The sequence below is a fragment of the Carcharodon carcharias genome, chromosome 23, assembly GCF_017639515.1.
Source record: "Carcharodon carcharias isolate sCarCar2 chromosome 23, sCarCar2.pri, whole genome shotgun sequence".
Taxonomy (NCBI): domain Eukaryota; kingdom Metazoa; phylum Chordata; class Chondrichthyes; order Lamniformes; family Lamnidae; genus Carcharodon; species Carcharodon carcharias.
In genome coordinates, this window is record NC_054489.1 from 39,941,047 (window position 1) to 39,961,008 (window position 19,962).

At 42.1% G+C, this 19,962-nt stretch overlaps 1 protein-coding gene across 2 annotated transcripts in view; it reads left to right on the forward strand.

The window, feature by feature from the left end:
• myo1d (myosin 1D) overlaps positions 1-19,962 on the forward strand; it is a 593,379-nt gene that overhangs the window by 115,386 nt on the left and 458,031 nt on the right. Inside the window, exons 2-7 of one of the 2 annotated variants that reach the window (XM_041173666.1) lie at positions 1,791-1,999; positions 3,100-3,193; positions 7,662-7,827; positions 13,127-13,180; positions 14,596-14,691; positions 15,467-15,583. In XM_041173666.1, the coding sequence (XP_041029600.1) occupies positions 1,791-1,999; positions 3,100-3,193; positions 7,662-7,827; positions 13,127-13,180; positions 14,596-14,691; positions 15,467-15,583 (736 nt within the window). The remainder of the gene's footprint in view (positions 1-1,790; positions 2,000-3,099; positions 3,194-7,661; positions 7,828-13,126; positions 13,181-14,595; positions 14,692-15,466; positions 15,584-19,962) is intronic. The other variant, XM_041173667.1, reaches the window with a different exon arrangement.

Genomic DNA, 19,962 nt, shown 5'->3' on the forward strand with positions numbered 1-19,962 from the left:
TGAACATCTTCACTCTAGTAAGGTTTACAGTGAGCATTGATTAAGTATAAACATTGTTATATTGCCCAGCATTGAGACAGAAATAATATTGTTGCCAGGAAACTATAAGGTTATAAGGCATTATGGTCCCCTCTGCTGAATAAATAGAAAAGTGCAGATGCCTACTGCATGGAGTGTAACTAATTTAAATTGGGGTGTCAAAGTTTTATCTGTGGGTTACATAAAGATGTCCATAAAACCTCAGAAGTTTCTTTCAAAAGTTTAAATCTGGGTTCCAATTAATTTGTATATATTTCAGGTTGCTGATGAAGTCCTGGTATTACTGCCAATGAGACAACAGTGCTAACTGTAGCCCTTTCTAAGTCTTCAGGCATATAAAGGCCAAACTAGGTAAATCAGCAAGTAGGAGAAAAGCAGAGTTAGAAAGTTCTTTGGACTTTATGGCTGGATTGCCATGATTTATGATTGGTGAAGTGGGGTGAGGTCATAGCCTGGAGACCTTAATCCAAACCTTGTACAATAGGGTTTGTGGGCAGTGTGTCCGTGCCAACTCCTGTGCTTGCGGTTGATGTGCTCTGGGTAAATTGCAGGACAACTTTAAGACACAAGTTTTAATTTATGCAAAATTCCAGGTAGATAGTAAATATTGTCCATCTCCTGCACAAACTGTTGTGATTGTGTGACATCCTTTGACCCAGAAACAATACAATAAGGAAGATTTGTCCTTTCTTAAAAATGTATGTGGAATCTGTAATTGTTTTCAAGAATGTTTGCAAAGGACTTTTAATTGTTTGCATCAGTTGTAAAGCGATCAATTGTAATTTTCTTGGATAAGAAATACTGGTCCATGTGACCTGGTAACCCTTAACCCAGAAGCAGTATCACCAGAAAGGAAGTTAGCATATTGAAGACGTGTGGCAGGCAGACAGAGAGAAGGGAGATGAAGAAGTTACTCCTGTAAAGAAGACAGGAGAGCTGGAGGCAGAAAGAGATCAGCACACAAATGCAGACACAAAGAGAAAGCAGACTGAGACGGGAAAAGGGACACATTGAATTGTTGTGAGGAAAAGGAGCAAATCTCTCAGGAAGAAGTCAGTTTTTTTTAGTTTAGCAGAAAAGGCAGCAGCAGCTCTGGAGGCACTGTGTGAACTGGCTGAAATGGTCTAAAACTTGGAAGACTGTGTTTAGCTCAGAGAAGCTAAAGAGTGGGTTGATTTACCAGAAATGCCAAACCATGAACCAGGGTGTTACTGGCTGGTTGGTTGAAAGGGAACTCTGGAAAGCTGCACCATCAGGACTGTCATGTCCTGAGGGAGGGAGGATTTATAGAACTCTGCCTTGTGAATGATAATCGTACCTGTTAAGCTTGGAGGTGAAAGCTGTTGTCACCTATCCTGCCCGAATAAAGAACATCATATTGTGGAACTCTGTAGCTACGTAGTGCACATGGCTTTGGGGAGTGATGCAGATATTTGTGGTCATGTAAGACATAATCTTTGTGGTATCGATTATTTAAAGTGAAATTTCCCTTTTCACTTGAAGTGTCATTTCCCTGTTAACTCATGCTTAATTTACATTTGTTCCTATTTGTGTTAAAGTAACAGTTGCAAGAAGTGTAACTTCTTCATTCAGGGCTCATTCAGTAAATCTGGTTATTTTGGTTTATAGTTCCCTCTTGGGGATCGTAACAATTGGTAACTGTTAATATGGCTTACGTTTTATGATGTAATCATTTCCATGCAGTTGCCTGGAAAAATAGTTTTAAATTGTTTTTTCTTTCTTCCCAACAGGTTTGAGAAGGGCAAAATTTACTCGTACATCGGTGAAGTTGTGGTTTCTGTTAACCCTTACCGTCCTATGAATATCTATGGAAAGGATACCATTGAGCAATACAAAGGACGTGAGCTGTACGAGAGACCGCCTCACCTATTCGCTATTGCAGATGCAACATACAAAGCTATGAAGCGGAGGTCAAAGGACACCTGTATTGTCATATCAGGTAAGGAATGATTAATTAAAGGAAAATGGTGGAGTGGCAGGAAGAAAGCTTTATTAATTGCTATCTAATTAATTTATTATCAACATTATACATTTGGGCATCACCATTCTGTGGCACAGTTGCGCTTGAAGCGTCACACCTCATAAGCTCCAAATATAAGATAAAGACCCTGCTTCATATGAGAATCTTCAGCCTATTGATTATTTCTTTTCGTCAGCCATTCTGTGCATCTACCTAAGCTTAGCAGTGATCTAGTAACATGGGGTTAATCTAGAGAGGTTCCATGTGAAGAAAAAAGGAGCATACATTTAGATAATGCTTTGCACAATTTCAAGATGACGCAAAGTGCTTTGCAGCCAATGAACCACTTTTAAAGCTTATTCACTGTTTTAACGTGGGAAACAAAGCAGCCAATTGGATGGCCTCACAAACAGCACTTTTCCCTTCATGATTGCCCACGTCAGCATGTTTGAAAGCAGAGGGAGTTGTACATGTTGGAAAGCAGGGGGATTTGCAAGTACATCAGCATTTCATCAATTAATGGTGCTGTATGTTAGACCTTTCCTTTGGGCAAGACACCAACTATTGGATTCTGGACTTTACTAAGATAACAAATTGTATGGCATTAGGCCTTTGCTATGATTTACTATATAATGGTGAGCAATACAGTGAGTGCCCTGTTAATTACTAAGACAATCTCCATGCTGAAGAGTACAGTTGCTCTGGCATATGCAGAGTGAAATGAATAGTAGATGAAATTGCCTGAAGGATGAGAGAATGGGATAAGCTGTAACAGGAATTGAATATGGCACTTGTGTTAAGGAAAGCAAATTATTCAATTCCACCCTCTGTCCATCCTTTTTGGTTGATATCCTGTTTTATAATATTTAAAGGGGGGGAGACTGGTTTAAGCTGTGAAGCAAGATGTGTTTAGGACTGAGAGAGCACAGCTGAAATAAACAATATATATATTGTTACACTTTGGTTTGTTCGCCTGTTGGTCTCTCCTAGTTACAGTTTTATGTTGTAAAAATATTAATATTTGCAGCAACGTCAGTGGTGGCTTTGTTGAATTAATCTTTCCTCTTTCTGGATCGCAGGGGAGAGTGGTGCTGGTAAAACAGAGGCTAGTAAATACATCATGCAGTTCATTGCAGCTATTACAAATCCCAGCCAACGTCTGGAAGTGGAAAGGTAATAAATAGAGACCTTCATTTATGTAGAAATTGAGTAATTGTTTCCTTTCATAACATGCAGTTTAATGTTTTCTTTCAACCCTGCATGTAGGGGAGAAATGTTCTCAGAGCACAGACTGCTGAACAGCCTGAAGTGCTTGATGTGTTGGGCTGATTTTTGTTACCTTCATTGTGATGAAGAAATTTAATTCTGGTTGCATAACACGTTTTGTAATTGGCTTAGAAAGAATGTCCAGGTTTCGTCCTTTCATGCACTATAACATATTGAGTGCCAGAAAACATAACTCCATTTCCAGGTCCGGAAACAAAATCTGGCTCTCATAATCACCACCATGTGGAAAAACCCAAAAGTGATGCAATGAATAAGCAACCCACTCCACTGACCTACAGGGCTGGACAGAGGTTCCATATTCCTATGACGGTCATACAACCTTCTTCAGCCCACATCTGATCCTTACTAACCTCAGGACTCAAATATGCTTTTATAATAACACCTGAGCTTGTCTCAAGAATATTCAAAAATACTTCATTTGCAACAAATTGCTTTGAATGCAGTGACTGTCACTGTGTAAGCAAGTTTTGGGATACGGCAATGTCCCGCAAAGAACAGTGGTTGGACAAACAATCTTTTTTTGTTGGTTGGAAGAAGAATGTTGGCTGGAACCCTAAGAAATTTTCCTCCTTCAAATAGTGACTCTGGAAACTAGTGTTGGCAGCATCATTCTTGACTGATGTACAGGCAAGGGAATCATTAGTTTTTCACAACATTTGACCAGCACCAAGACAAATACCTACAGATTTACATTAACATAAGATGGCATCGCCTCCTTTCTGTTCAGAAATCACTCTCATACAATTCAAGCAATATGAAAAGGAAGGTTTTGACTAAGAGAAGCCTCAACTCTAGAATTGTCCCTTAGGATTTTGCCAATATCTTCTGGCCTATGTTATCTCTTTGTACACAATAGTTTTGTACAAATTTATGAAATAACATTTTACCCCCCAGCAGCGCTACCAAAACACCAGGTAGCAGCACCTGTGCCAGCATTGGTAGATTCCAGCTGTACCAAGTTATCCAAAATCAGTATGCATTAATTAGCAATACTTTATAAGCAATCTTGTGTACAGGTGGAATGAAGGTGTGAAGTCTGCTGTTAAGGAACAATGATACAAAGAAGAATGGTTATGGATTGTACTAATTCTCACATCCTCACAATTCAAAATTACATTTCCTGAAAACCTTGACCCCAGTGAACATATTCTATTTTAGACCTTATGGAATGAAGGATCTTGTTATGTTCCCATCTACGCAAATACCGGACAAGCCTGATACTTGTTAGGATCTGGCTTGGTAGACCATAATCACTTAAAGAATATAACGCACGGAAGAACAAAGGGTAAGGGAATAAGTGGCAGGACTTCAAGATTAAATAGAGGCGCTGAAAGAATCTTTATTATACAAATTTGAACAAAAACACAAGCAATAATGACTAAATAAGTACACTGAGCAAATAGGATAATGATTCTGAATGTGAGCTTATACCTTAAACTCAATCCAACAGACCTTTAACAACTTAGCCTTTTTATCGTGGTTTTCACTCTGATAGGTGTTAAAACATACTCTAGAAGGCAGTTCCATTTTCTCTAGATCTGGCTGCATAGGTCACAGCTGAGACTTGTGGTATATTCCTATCAATATGACCTCGACAGCGAACTGCGCCACTGATAGTCACATGCCACGACCCACTAGACACATGTAGACACTCCTGTGGTGTCTATTCCACAGTTGGACTTCTCCTCTCTTTATAGAGCGACTTGTCAATTCTTTAGAACTCCTTATTTTCCTCTTTGAAAATACTGAATTGAGTTTTCTGGTTAAACACAACAGACTGGATATCTGTAGCCTCCAGGTCAGTTTCTCTTACACTTATGTTTTTTCCCTAAAAAAAACAAAACCAGCCAATTTTCCTTTTAGAACATAGCTCCACCCTCAGCAATTTTCTCCATAGCAACATCAGGATTTTCTTGCTTCTAAAAGCTTATCAGCTGGGGCAAAATTTCAAGCATGGTTTATAAACACAAGCAGGCATACTAAACCAAACAAAGTAAACAACCCCTAATTTACCTCAAACTGAAACCAAACTCCACATTTTAATAATTAATATTGCCTTTATCAATCGAGGCATAGATTACAAAAGTAGGGAGGTCATGTTGGAGTTATATAGAATCTTGGCGAGGCCACAGCGGGAGTACTGTGTGCAGTTCTGGTCGCCACATGGATGTGATTGCACTGGAGGTGGTGCAGAGGAGATTCACCAGGATGTTGCCTGGGATGAAACATTTAAGTTATGAAGAGAGGTTGGATAGACTTGGGTTGTTTTCGTTGGAACAGAGAAGACTGAGGGGCGATCTGTTTGAGGTGTACAAGATTATGAGGGGCATGGATAGGGACCAGCTGTTCCCCTTAGTTGAAGGGTCAGTCATGAGGGGACATAAGTTCAAGGTGAGGGGCAGGAGGTTTGGGGGGATGTGAGGAAAAACTTTTTTACCCAGAGGGTGATGACGGTCTGGAATGCGTTGCCTGGGAGGGTGGTGGAGGCGGGTTGCCTCACATCCTTTAAAAAGTACCTGGATGAGCACTAGACATGTCATAACATTCAAGGCCATGGGCCATGTGCTGGTAAATGGGATTAGGTAGGTAGGTCAGGTGTTTCTCACGTGTTGGTGCAGACTGGATGGGCTGCAGAGCCTCTTCTGCACTCTGATTCTGTGAATACAATCCACCAAAGAGACAGTTATAACAACCTTCAGGAGAAGTTAAGCCAGTTTACTCTGATGAAATATACACAAATCCTAGGATTGTGATTGTGAATCACTGCTTGTGGTAGAGTTGTGTAATTTTTCCATGTACTTTGGAGGTAACTTTTCTCCAGATGATCCTAATACATCATTGTCCAGGAGGTTAGTTTTCCAGCTAACACTTGAGTGTAGTGCTAGCTGAGGATATTGACGTCAACTGGAATGTAGCCTATTGCCCTAATATATGATGCTCTTTAAATTAAAGCATTCGGTTGACTGTAGTAATAGTGCCTATCCTGCCTTCTGACTTGGTGACCACTTGCACCATAATATGCTGTACAGATCTCAAAGCAGCAGAAATCCAACCGAATACCCTGGTGTAAAAGGAGCCCCAGATTTTTTAGTTAGTCCTATTTCCCTTTGAAGAACATACTTGCATCAGAAAGAGAGAAGTTCCCTGGCAAACAGTGCTACTGTTATGAAGAATGTCAACATGCCAGGAGGAGTTATTTCTTGTTGCTTTTCCCTCCATGCTCTAAGTATGGTATAGCTGTCACCAAATTTGCGCAGCCCTCCCTCTCTAACACTCCATTGTGCAGGGGAACCCAGCAGCAACTTTGATCATCGAAGAATAGACATTTCACCACGGGCTAATTTGGATCATTTTCAATCTTAGGATAACTATTCACAATATGTAGTTGCTATATTCCACGACAGTTGAAATGTAGCCTTTGGTGACCTCATGATCCCTCAGGCCAAACTGCCGATGGTTGCTCTCAATATTATTTGCAAAGTGGCTGCCTGTTGATAGCCAAGTTTCTCTGCAGCTCCCTCCTCTTATAGATGAAAGGTTTTCTTCAGACTGAGACTTTTTTTTATTCATCACGGAATGTGAGTGTCGCTGGCTAGGCCAGCATTTATTGCCCATCCCTAATTGCCCTTGAGGTGGCAGCGAGCTGCCTTCTTGAGCTGCTGCAGTCCATGTGGTGTAGGCACACCCACGGTGCTGTTAGGGAAGGAGTTGCAGGTTTTTGACCCAGTGACAGTAAAGAAATGGTGATATATTCCCAAGTCAGGATGGTGAGTGGCTTGGAGGAGAACTTCCAGGTGATGGTGTTCCCATGTGTCTGCTACCCTTGCCTTTCTAGATGGTAGCGATTATGGGCTTGGAAGGTGCTGTTTACGGAGGCTTGGTAAGTTCCTGCAGTGCATCTTGTAGATTGTACACACTGTTGCCACTGTGCGTCAGTGGTGGAGAGAGTGAATATTTGTGGATGGAGTGCCAATCAAGCGGGTTGCTTTGTCCTGGATGGTGTCAAGCTTCTTGAGTGTTGTTGAAGCTGCAAGCCCTGAATATCTGACAGTAAGAAAGGACTGCCTGATCAGATTAATCATATAATGGCACAATGTTCCATAAAAGATATTTTTTTTTAAGTATAGCCCTCATTGCATTGACAACATTTTGTTTTGGTTAAGTTGAGCTGAACTCAAAAATGATGAGATTTTATCAAGGCTGAGTACTTAACAATAGTTGAAACTTTAAATTACTTAACTAATATATGGGATATTGAGGTAAGTACGAATATAAATGTACTTCAACAAGTCAATGCCCAGAAGGTGTTGTGTAGCATGATGTGATAATGTAATGATTCTTATTTCTGTTGCAGGGTAAAGAACATGTTGTTAAAGTCCAATTGTGTGTTGGAAGCCTTTGGAAATGCCAAAACGAACCGTAATGACAATTCCAGTCGATTTGGAAAGTACATGGATATTAACTTTGACTTTAAAGGTGACCCTATAGGGGGCCACATCAGTAACTACCTATTGGAAAAAGTAAGATTTGATATTACCAAATTAATTTGCTCCTAGTTAGCCTGTTTCTTGGGGCAAGGGGGAAACAGAGAGAAGGTGACTGAATCATGTGCCAATTGTGGTGTCAGGTTAGCTGACAGATATGCAAGAGTAGCCCAAGGTCGCATGTCATCATGTGCTAATACTGCAATATGGAAGGCTGACACAGACACACTGGGTTGATTGGCTTCCCTCTGTGCTGTAAACCTCAGTAGGTTGATTGTTCTTCATCCTTATGTAATAAAAGGTGCATCCCCACCCCCTTTCCGATTCCCCCCACTTTTTTTCCAATAATTTATATAGATGTTTCTTTTCCCATCTATTTCCATTATTTTTAAATGTATTTCCATCCATTGTTTTATCTCTATCTTTTAGCCTATTTCGATCTCTTCCCTTCACCTCACCCCACCCCCACTAGGGCCATCTGTACCTTGCTTGTCCTGCTTTCTACCCTTAATTAGCACATTCCTAAGATAATATTACCACCTTCAACACCTCTTTGTCCTTTTGTCTATGACATCTTTTGGCTATCTCCACCTATCACTAGCTCTCTATCCAGCTCTACCACCCCCCACCCCTTAAACCAGCTTATATTTCACCTCTTTTCTATTTTTACTTAGTTCTGTTGAAGAGTCATATGGACTCGAAACGTTAACAGTGTTCCTCTCCACAGATGCTGCCAGACCTGCTGAGTTTTTCCAGGTATTTTTATTTTTGTTTTGGGTTTCCAGCATCCACAGTTTTTTGCTTTTATGACTTGCTTCCACTCTGGTTCTGAGATGGCTGATGAGCCCAATGTACAATCTGCAGGCTCTGCCACATGCAGGGAATGTGGTGCTTGAAGGGTTGGGTAAATGATTGGAGGTTTGTGCACTCCCTCCGACAATCCTCTACGATCCCGATAAAGTCTCACAATGTGTTCGGTGCCTTCCCAAATGAAGCTTCTCCATTTTTGTCGGTCACAGGTCCCATGAGTTGATGGGGATGTTTGATCTCTTCAGGGATGCTTGATCACTTCAGGGATACTTTGAGGACATTCCTAAAGCATTTCCGCTGTCTTCCAGGGAGTCTCCTGCCACTACCGAGTTTTGAGTAGAGCAGTTGATTTGGGAGTCTGATGTCAGGCATACAACAACATGTCTCACCCAGCGAAGCTGGTTTTGCATGATTAGTGCCTTGAAGCAAGTTAGCTTGGGAAAGGATGCTACTGTTGGATCACCTTTCTTGCCACTGGATTTGGACGATCTTGTGAAGATACCGCTGGTGGTTCTCCTCTAGTGCTTTGAGGTGCCTGTTGTGGGCTGTCCAAATCTCCAAAACATAGAAGTGTGGGGGATCACTACTGCCCAGTAAACCATGTCCTTAGTCTCGGGTTTGAGATCCTGGTCCTCAAATGCTCTTTACCTCAGTTGGCCAAAGGCTGAGCTGGCAGCTTGGAGGTGATGAATTTTGTTGACTGAATCTGCCTTCATTGAGAGGAAGCTACCAAGATATGGAAAATAGTTTCACGTTTTCCAGAATCTTGCCATTGATCCTAATTGATGGGGGGGTGAGGGGGAGCTGTTTTGCTGTGGGAGGTGGTTGGAAGAGAATCTTAGTTTTCCAGGTGTTTAGTGAAAGTTCCGTTTTCTCATATACTTCGGAGGAGGAGGTTACAATGACCTGGAGCTCAGTTTCTGAGTGAGTGCAGACAGAAGCGTTCATCTGCATACTGCAGCTCTATTGCTGAGGTTGGAGTGCTTTTGGTTTTGGATTTAAACCACATTGGTTGAACAGTTTCCCGTTCGTTCTGTAGATTATCTTCACATCTATGGGTAATGATGAGGTGAGTTGCAGTATTGCAGCATGCACTGGATACTGCAAAGGCTACGGGCCCTGACAACATTCCCGCAATAGTACTGGAAGCTTGTACTCCCGAACTAGCTATGCCCCTGGCCAAGTTGTTCCAGCAGAGCAACAACACTGGCATCTCACCTGACCAGTTCTGCCCCATCAGTCTCCCCTCAATCATCAGCAAAATGTTGGAAGGTGTTGGCGACAGAGAATCAAGTGACACTCACTCAGCAGTAACCTGCTTACTGATGCTCAGTTTGGATTCCAACAGGGCCTCTTAGCTCCTGACCTGATTGGAGCCTTTGTCCAAATATGGACAGAAGAGGTGAGAGTGAGTGTCCTTGACATCATTTGATAGAATGTGGCATCAAGGAGCCCCAGCAAAACTGAAGTACAAAGGATAAAAGCAAAATACTGCGGATGCTGGAAATCTGAAACAAAAACAAGAATAGCTGGAAAAACTCAGCAGGTCTGACAGCATCTGCAGAGAGGAATACAGTTAACGTTTCAAGTCTGTATGACGTCTTCATCAGTGTGAAGTACAAAGGAAGATGGTTGCAGTTGTTGGTCAGTCATCTCAGTCCCGGGACACTGCTGCAGGAGTTCCTCAGGGTAGTGTCCTAGGCCCAACCATCTTCAGCTGCTTCATCGATGACCTTCCTTTGATCATAAGGTCAGATGTGGGGATGCTCACTGATGATTGCACAATGTTCAGCATCATTCACAACTCCTCAGGTACTGAAGCAGTCTGCGCCCATATGCAGCAAGAACCGGACAACATTCAGACTTGGGTTGATATGTGGCAAGTAACATTCGCGCCACACGAGTGCCAGGCAGTGACCATCTCCAATAAGAGAGAATCTAACCATTTCCCCATGACATTCAGTGGCATTGCCATCGTTGAATCCCCCACTATCAATATCCTGGGGTTACCATTGACCAGAAATTGAACTGGATCAACCATATAGATACTGTGGCTGCAAGAGCAGGTCAGAGGCTAGGAATCCCATGGAGGGTAACTCACCACCTGACTCGCTAAAGCCCATCCACCACCTGCAAGGCACAAGTGTGATGGAATACTCCCCACTTGCCATAATGAGTGCAGCTCCAACAACACACGAGAACCTTGACACCTTCCAGGGCAAAGCAGCCCATTAATTGGCACCCCATCCACTGCCTTAAACATTCACCCCCTCCTCCACTGTTGCACAGTGGCATCTGTGTGTACCATCTACCAGATGCACTGCAGCAACTCACCAAGGCTCCTTTGACAGCACCTTCCAAATCCGTGACCTCTATGACAAGGGTAGTAGATGCATGAGGGTCGCAGCACCTGCAAGTTCCCATTCAAGCCACACACTGTCCTGACTTGGAACTATATCGCCGTTCCTTTACTGTTGCTGGATCCAAACCCTGGAACTCCCTTACTCCCCTACAGCACTGTGTGTGTACCTGTACCACAGCAATTTAAAAAACAGTTCACTACAAACCTCCCTAAGGGCAATTAAAGATGAGTAATAAATGCTGGCCTAGGCAGCAATGCCCACATCCTGTGAAAGAATAAAAAGAAAAGAAAATGGAGAAGGGAGTTGGTGCAGTGAATCACGCCTTGTGTGACAAAACAAAAAATGCTGGAAAAACTCAGCAGGTCTGGCAGCATTTGTGGAGAGAGAAAGAGAGTCAACAAGCACCTGCGAAGAGGTCCTTCATCTCTCTACCAGGAAAGGCAGTGGTGTAGCATTAAATCTGTGACGTAAAGAACAAATGGTGTGTAGAAACAGTTTGGGAGACCCAACAACTTGTGGAAACCAATGATGTGTGGTTTCTTCAGTGCTGTCAAAACAATCCACGGCTGAAGCACTCAAAGGCACACGCTGTTGAAAGCCAAGCTCATGGGAGGCAGTCAGTGTTTGCTGGAGAGAACATTTTAAAGAACTCCTCAGTCACAACTGTGCCTTCAACTCAAATGTCCTCAACTCCATTCTTCAGTAATCCTGTCCATCTCACTCTTAGCGCTACCCTGGTCCAAAGCAAGCTGAAAAAAGCCATTTGAGAAGCAACAAGGCCTCTGGCACTGATGGAGCCCCTACTGAAATTCTGAAACACGGTGGAGATGCAGGCTTGGCATATCCTTCACCTGGGAATAAGAGCAGATGCTGGGGGATCTTGGGGAAGCTGTGATTGTGACTCTATTTCAGGAAGAAGTCAAGTCTGATTACGGTAACTACAGAGAAGTCTACTGCCAGGAAGTTCATTGCAAGGATCCTCCTGAACTGCCGCCTCCCAGAGGCTGAGGAACCCCTTCCAGAGTTGCTTCTTAGCATGGCAAGTTCAAGAAAAGTGCAAGGAGCAGCACTGTATATGGCCTTTTTTAACTCGCACTTTTGCTTTATGGTGGTGATGCATTTTCTTTTGGTTCTTATGAGTTCCTGGACTCTCTCAAATATGCTCTTGCTTTGTCTTTGTCTTGCATGGAGGAAGTTTTGAGTAGAGTGAGAACAACAGATGCTGTTGCAGTGGTACTTTATCAAAACAGACTTAACTACCTGAACAGAAGGTATCTGTAAGTGGGAAGTGGAATAGTAAGATGGAGCTGCACTCTCATGGATACAGAAGATCAAGGTGCTCAAACAGATTTCACATACCTGCATTGAGGCCCATTGCATTAGTTTTGTTCATAAAGTGCGTTAACTGGAATTACCTCTGCATTTGCACCCAGATACACAGAGAATCTGGCTGCAGACTAAATATGTTTTATAAAAGATCTCGGAATTTTGGACATATGTGAATTATAAGCGAAACTCTGACAACATCCGGGTCTCTCATTTCCAACTTTTCATCATCCAACTTCCTGCCTGAGCGAATCACCACACTTGAAGCTCTCCACATCCCACTTCTCTGATTTTCCAAATGTGCTTGTTTGGGGTGGGGATCCCTAAAGATCGTCCACCTGAAATGTATGAATGATGTTTAAATAAATTGAAACTTCAAATTTTAAGACTCAAAGGAGAAATATGTGGTGTGGGTTCAGTGTTTCCTTGGGCCATGATTGTTTTTGCTGATTTACACTCGTTTCGAGTTGGAGCATATTTTACTGAGTTTGGGAGAATACTTGGTGTTTTCTGACATTTGCAAAATGGGTGCAACTTCCTGGTTGTGCTGACAGGGAATACTTCAGGCCAGGTAGTTTAAATTGGTGGTATAAAGATCTTTCTGATGCTGAATTTTCAACTTCATTGCTTACTTTCTCAGTGCTTTACACAGTTCTACAAGAGAAGTATTTGGAACTTTATTAAAGCCCAGCTTCTGTAGTGATGAAGAAATCCATTGGCTAAATTAGTCATTTTGAGGGTATAAAGCATTTTCATATGTAGCATCGTAACAGGCCTATTATAAACCCTGCTCAGCTGTTGCTTTATCTAAAACTTTAATGATTCTTATTTGACAGTCTCGGGTTATTGTACAGCAGCGAGGAGAACGAAACTTCCACTCCTTTTACCAGGTTAGTGTGAATGAATACAAGGTTCTGAAGTTGATCAGACCATTCAGGATCTTATGTTATGTTTGATTCTGGCTAAATGCACTTTATTCATTTAGACTTTGGTCTACAGCTTGTAGCTGAAATTTTTTGAGCCGTAGCTAAATGGCAAGTGCATTGACCTTTGCACCGTGCCCACAATCCAGGGTTTGTTGCTTCAAGGTGTTTTTTTTTGTCCATTATTTCCACACCCCACTACTAACACATGTCTTTTAAAGATGCTGGCTCTGACAAGGGTACAATTTCAGGGTGTAGGTTACCCTTTAATGCCTTGCCCAAATGTCCAATCTTCTAATGTTAATCTGGGATGGTAAGTGCCATGTTTGACCATGAAGGGCATCTTGTCTCACATAAAGTCCAAACATGTACATTTTCCACCAGGCAAAAAGGAAGAAAAACTTGCATTTATATAGCGCCTTCTGTGACCTCAGGACTTCCATGGTGCTTTATATCCAATAAAGCACTATTGCGATGAAAAAAAAATGTGGCAGCCAGTTTGCGCACAGCATGATCTTACAAGGAGCAAAAATGATCTGTTTTACAGATGATGGCTGAGTAATCAATATTGGCCTGACACCAAAGAGAAACTCCCCTGCTTTTCTCCAAAATAGTGCCATGGGATTCCTTGCCTAAACCTGAGAGAACAGGCAGGCCCTGAGTTTAAAGTGTAATCCAAAGGATCGCACCCCTAACAGGGCAACACCACTTCAGTACTGCACCTGCAATGTCAACCTGGATTAGGTACTTTTCGTGAGCAGGAGCACTAACTGATGACCCACCTATCCCTCTATCCAGGAGTGCTGAAATCATGTGTTGGGTCTGAGCTGTTGCTGCTGGTGAGGTCACCTAACTCAGCACAGACCAGGAATCAAGGCCTGAGATATTCTGGTATGAAGGGCTGGGTGCTGCTTGGCCAGTTTGTAGCGTTTCTTATTGTCAATTCCGGGCTAAGTGCCTCTTCCTCCAGAAACAGGATCAAAGCTGCTTCTATATCACATGAGATCAATGTTAATGCTGCAACCCCCGAGAAACACATCTCAAAGCCCCAAGATGGTCTTACTGATTACCCATCCGGATCATCCAATTTCTAAAAGAACACTGGCCTTAATAAAACCAACCAATGTACTTTAGTGTTACCACTAGTTGTGTGAGGCTTGTGTTTCAGATGCAGCCTGCAACGGCATGACGCTTAACACAATATGAAAACAGCTAACTGGGAAACTGCAGAAGGAGGGTTTTAATTAGCGAGTTATTTGCAAATGGACACTGCAGGTTATTGTCCTCACCAATGTCCCCTCCACAGGATGGAAAAAATGTTTGATTGTTGTATAAATGTTCCTTATGTACATTGACTTGAAAATGGTGTGTTTGTATTTTAGTTACTCCTGGGTGGTCCTGAGAAATTACTACGGACCTTGCACATTCAAAAAGACTCAACAGCTTACAACTTCATCAAAGTCGGAGGAGTAGTAAAGGTAAGATTACAGAGTAAGAAAGAGGGAAATTAAGCAATTTGTTTCACCTCTTCCCCTGCCTAACATGCAACAACTAACATGTAACAGCAGAAAAGGGATTTTAAAAAAATTCTCAAAAGTATTTAACTGGAAATTTGCTGCTTATTTCATGCTTCTTACCTGTCTTCCTGGAAACACAAAATTAGATTGGGGGGGGTGGGGGGGGGGGGGGGGGGGGGGGGGGGGGGGTGGTGGGGGTGAACCAATACCTCTGGTTTTAAGGCTCACTGCAGCCTAAACAGGCAGTGCCTTGCCCGGTGCTATACTGAGCCATCCAGGGCAGGCCTATGAGTGTTGGCGCGCTAGTCACTGAAGGGTGGGGGAGAGGGGCACGTGGCAGGGTTGCCTTTACAGCTGCATGCAGCCTTGCGCCAATGTTTGTGTTCATACACTTTCACCAGGAGACAGCGGGTCGAGACCAGGAGCAGAAACACTGACCAGCTCTGTCTTCCCTAACCTAAGGACCAGTCCGTTAATTCCAGCAGCTCCTGCTACAAACTGACTGAGATGAACTACCTGAGAAGCTGCAGAACTTCTCGGTCTGTGTGGCTCAACTACTCACTGAACAACCTCACTGATTCCTTTGAAGAATCTGATGATTTGTTAATAATTTGGATGGAATAATTCATACACATAACTTTAACAATATAAAGGCTAAGAATCTAGAATGTGTAGTCTGTTTATTTTATGTTGTATGTGAAATGTTTTTCTAACTGTTAGTTGTCTCTGTATACAGTCTGCGATAAACGATGCGGCTGATTTTAAAGCTGTCGCAGATGCCATGAAAGTGATTGGTTTCACTGCTGAAGAGATTCAGACGGCCTATAAAATTCTTGCCACTATTCTCCACCTGGTAGGTCTTCTGTTTGTTCTTGTGGGGAGTGAAGAAATATTTTCCTTTTGAACAGTGACAGCCCATGTTAGCTGGATTTGTGCGATCAGTACCTTGACAACCATATCCAAGTATGTTCAAACTGACCTGGGGGCTCTGCACCATAAGAGAAACTGAAGAAAAGTGTGTTTGGTACAAGAGTGTGGTGGCTTGAAAGTGAGAATGTGCAGGAGACTGGAACTTGTGAAAGTAGAAACTCATTTCCCTTTACAATTCAATAGGAATAGATTAAAGGAAAGCAGTCTACAAACACCTTCAGATCTCTTTGTCTAACCATTTGCAGTTCTCGCTCCAACCCTTCTCCACCTTAAAAAGAACCTCAAAACCTATTCCTTCAACCATTATTTCTGCCAACTCAGCTACCTTGATAAGAACATAAGAAATAAGGGCACAAGTAGGTTGTTTGGACATTTGAGACTGCTCTGCTGTCAATACTGTCATGGCTGATCTACATCAACTCCACCTTCCCACACAATCCATATATCCCTTAATTTACTTAGTATCCAAAAATACTACCGATCTCTGTCTTGAATATACTTAACAACTGAGCATCCACAGCTCTCTGGGGTAGAGAATATCAAAGTTCTGCAACCCTTTGAAGAAATCTTCATCTTGGGCCTCAATGGCTGACCCCTTTGCTATGACTGTTGACTCTGATCCTCGGCTTCCCAGCCTGGAGAAATATCATATATCAATATCATATCAATATTAAATGCAAGGGCATCATGTCACCTAAATTAGTCAAGGCAGACACAAACAATATGATACACCTGGGTACTGAAGGTACAGGCATTGGGAGACATACGAATTAGGAGCAGCAAACAGCCTCTTGTGCCTGCTCTGTCATTTAATAAGAGCATGGCTGATCTGATTGTAACAGCAACTCCACATTCCCACCTATGCCCTATAACCTTTCACCCCCTTGCTTATCAAGAATGTCTGCCTCTGACTTTTGAGGAAGAGAGTTCCAAAAACCCATGACCCTATGAAAGAAAAAAAATTCTTCTCATCTCTGTCTTAAACATCTGACCTCTTATTTTTAAACAGTAACCTCTCGTTCTAGATTCTTCCACAGGAGGAAGCATCATCTTCACATCCATCAGCATCTTAAATGTTTCAATCAAGCCGTCTTTTACACTTCTAAACTCCACTGAATACTCGCCTAGCCTGTCTAACCTTTCCTCATAAGATATTCCTGCCCATTCCACGTATTAGTCTAGTAAATCTTCTCTGAAATGCTTCCAGTGCATTTACATCCTTCCTTAAATAAGGAGACCAATACTGTACACAGTACTCCAGATGTGATCTCACTAGTGCTTTGTACAACTGAAGCATAACCTCCCTACTTTTGTATTCAGTTCCCCTTACAATAAATGATAACATTCTATTAGCTTTCCTGATTACTTGCTGTACCTGCATACTTTTGTGATTCATGCACTAGGACACCCTGATCCCTCTGAATCTCAGAATCCTGCAATCTCTGACCATGTAGATAATAAGCTTTTTTCATTCATCCCGCCAAAATTGACAATTTCACATTTTCCAACATTATACTCCATTTGCCAGGTTTTTGCCCACTCACTTAACCTATCTGATATTTCTTTGTAGCCTCCTTATGTCCTCTTCACAACTTACTTTCTTACCTATCTTTGTGTCATCAGCACATTTAACAACCATACCACTGGCCCCTTCATCCAAGTCATTTTTATATAAATTGTAAAAAATTGAGGCCTCAGCACTGATTCTTGTGGCACACCACTCCTATATCCAGCCAACCAGAAAAAGACCCTTTTATGCCTAACTCTTGTTTTCCGTTCGCTAACCAAACTTCTATCCACGCCAATATGTTATCCCCTACACCATGAGCTTTTATTTTTTGCAATAACCTATAATGTGGCACCTTATCACATGCCTTCTGGAAATCTAAGTACAGTATATCGACCGGTTCCCCTTTATCCATAGCATATGTTACTTCTTCAAAGAACTCCCATAAATTGATTATACATGATTTCCCTTTCACAAAACCATGTTGACTCTGCCTGATTACCCTGATTTTTTCCAATTGTCCTGCTATGGTGTTTTTAATAATAGCTTCTAACATTTTCCCTATGGTAAATGTAAAGCTAACTGACCTGTAGTTTCCTGCTTTCTGTCTCCCTCCCTTTATGAATAATGGAGTTGTGTTCACAATTATCCAGTCAAATGGAACCTGCCCCCAAATCTAGGGAGTTTTAGAAAATTGAAACCAATGCATCAACTATCTCCCTAACCACTTCTTTCAAGACTCTGGGATGAAATCCATTAGGACCCAGGGACTTGTCAACCCACAGTTCCAACAATTTTCTCAGTACCACTTCCCTGATGATTGTAATTTTCCTGAGTTCTTTCCTCCCTTTCTTTTCCTGATTTACAGCTATTTCTGGGATATTACTTGTATCTTCTATAATGAAGACCGATGCAAAATATCTGTTCAATTCATCTGCCATTTCCTTATTTTCTATTGTTAATTCCCCAGACTCACTCCCTATAGAACCAACGCTCATTTTGTTAACACTTTTTAAAATATCTATAGAAATTCTTACTGTCTGTCTTTATATTTGTAGCTAGCTTTCTCTCGTACTCTAATTTTTTCATTATTATCAATCTTTTAATCTTTACTTGCTGTTTTTTATATTCTGCCCAATCTTCTGACCTGCCACCCATCTTTGTGCAATTACGTGCTTTTTCTTTAATTTTGATACCATCTCTAACGTGTTTAGTTAATGAAACAAAGACAGTGGCAGAATGCTAAGTCACTGGACGAGTGATACAAAGGCCCAGGCTAATGCCCTGGGGACATGGGTTCTATTTAAATTCAATTAATGAAAGGAAGTCTCAGTGATGGTGACCGTGAAATCATCATCAATTGTTGTAAACATCCATCTAGCTTACTCATACCCTTTCAGGGAAGGGAATCTGGCATCCTTGTCTGGTCTGGCCTACATGTGACTCAAGACCCATAGCAATGTGGTTGACTCTTAACTGCTCTGAAGGGCAATTAGGGACGGGCAACAAATGCTGGCCTTGCCAGCGATGCTCACATCCCATAAACGAATAAAAAGAAAAGCATTGTAAAGAAATTGATTAGAGCAGCAGCAGCCATAGGGAAACAGAAAAGTGATGGACGAAGGATTAAAATTCTTGAACTTGAATGACAAAACCACGCTCAAAACTGAGCAATTTCATCTGCCCAGTGGCTGTTATACTTCCTCCATACTTCCCAACATCCACATGGCTGCAGTTTCCCCTTACAAACAATCATAAAACTTAAAATCTGCAAAGATTGAAGAAAAGGAGGAGGAGGGAACATTGTGGACGGGTAGTGAATTGGAGAAGTGCCATAAAATGAACTGAAGGTCTCCCCTTCCCCAGGCTGACCATTTCAAGCTTTAATCCTCCAACCCTTGTTGACGTGTTTCCCCAATTTCCTCCTCATTTGTCTTCTAAACTGTCTTCTCCTGTTCCTCATCCCTTCCCATATCACAGCTTCTCTTTGTCGTCTTGCTCTGCCCTTGTCACTCAATTTCCATTCTCAATGTTTACATAGCCATTTAAACATTGACAATATCAAAAATTGTGACAAAGGGAAGCGAACACATGTACTCCATAAATAATGGGGTAAGTAGATGATGTATCTAGTCAGAGTCACAGAGGTTCACAGCACAGAAAAAGGCCCTTTGGCCCATCGAGTCTGCGCCAGTCAAACAAGTACCAAACTATTCTAATCCCATTTTCCAGCACTAGGCCCATAGTCTTGTATGCCATGGCATCGCAAGTGTACATCCAAATACTTCTTAAATGTTATGAGGGTTTCTGCCTCTACCACCCTTTCAGGCAGTGAGTTCCAGATTCCCACCATGCTCTGGGTGAAAAAATTCTTGCTATCTAAACTCCAGCCTCTTACTGTAAATCTATGTCCCCTGGTTATTGATCCCACCACCAAGGGAAGAAGGTCCTTCCTGACTACCCTATCTATGCCCCTCATAATTTATATACCTCAATCATGTCCCCCCTCAATCTCCTCTGCTACAGAGAAAATAACCCCAGTATACCCAAACTCTCCTGATAACTAAAACTCTCCAGCCCAGGCAACATCCTGGTAAACCTCCTCTGCACTCTCTCTAGTGCAATCACATTCTTCCTATAATGCGGATTCCAGAACTGCATGCAATACTCTAGCTGTGGCCTAACCAGCATTTTATACAGTTCCAGCATAACCTCCCTGCTCTTATATTCGATGCCTCAGCTAATAAAGGCAAGTATCCCATATGCCTTCTTAATCACCTTATCGACCTGTCCCG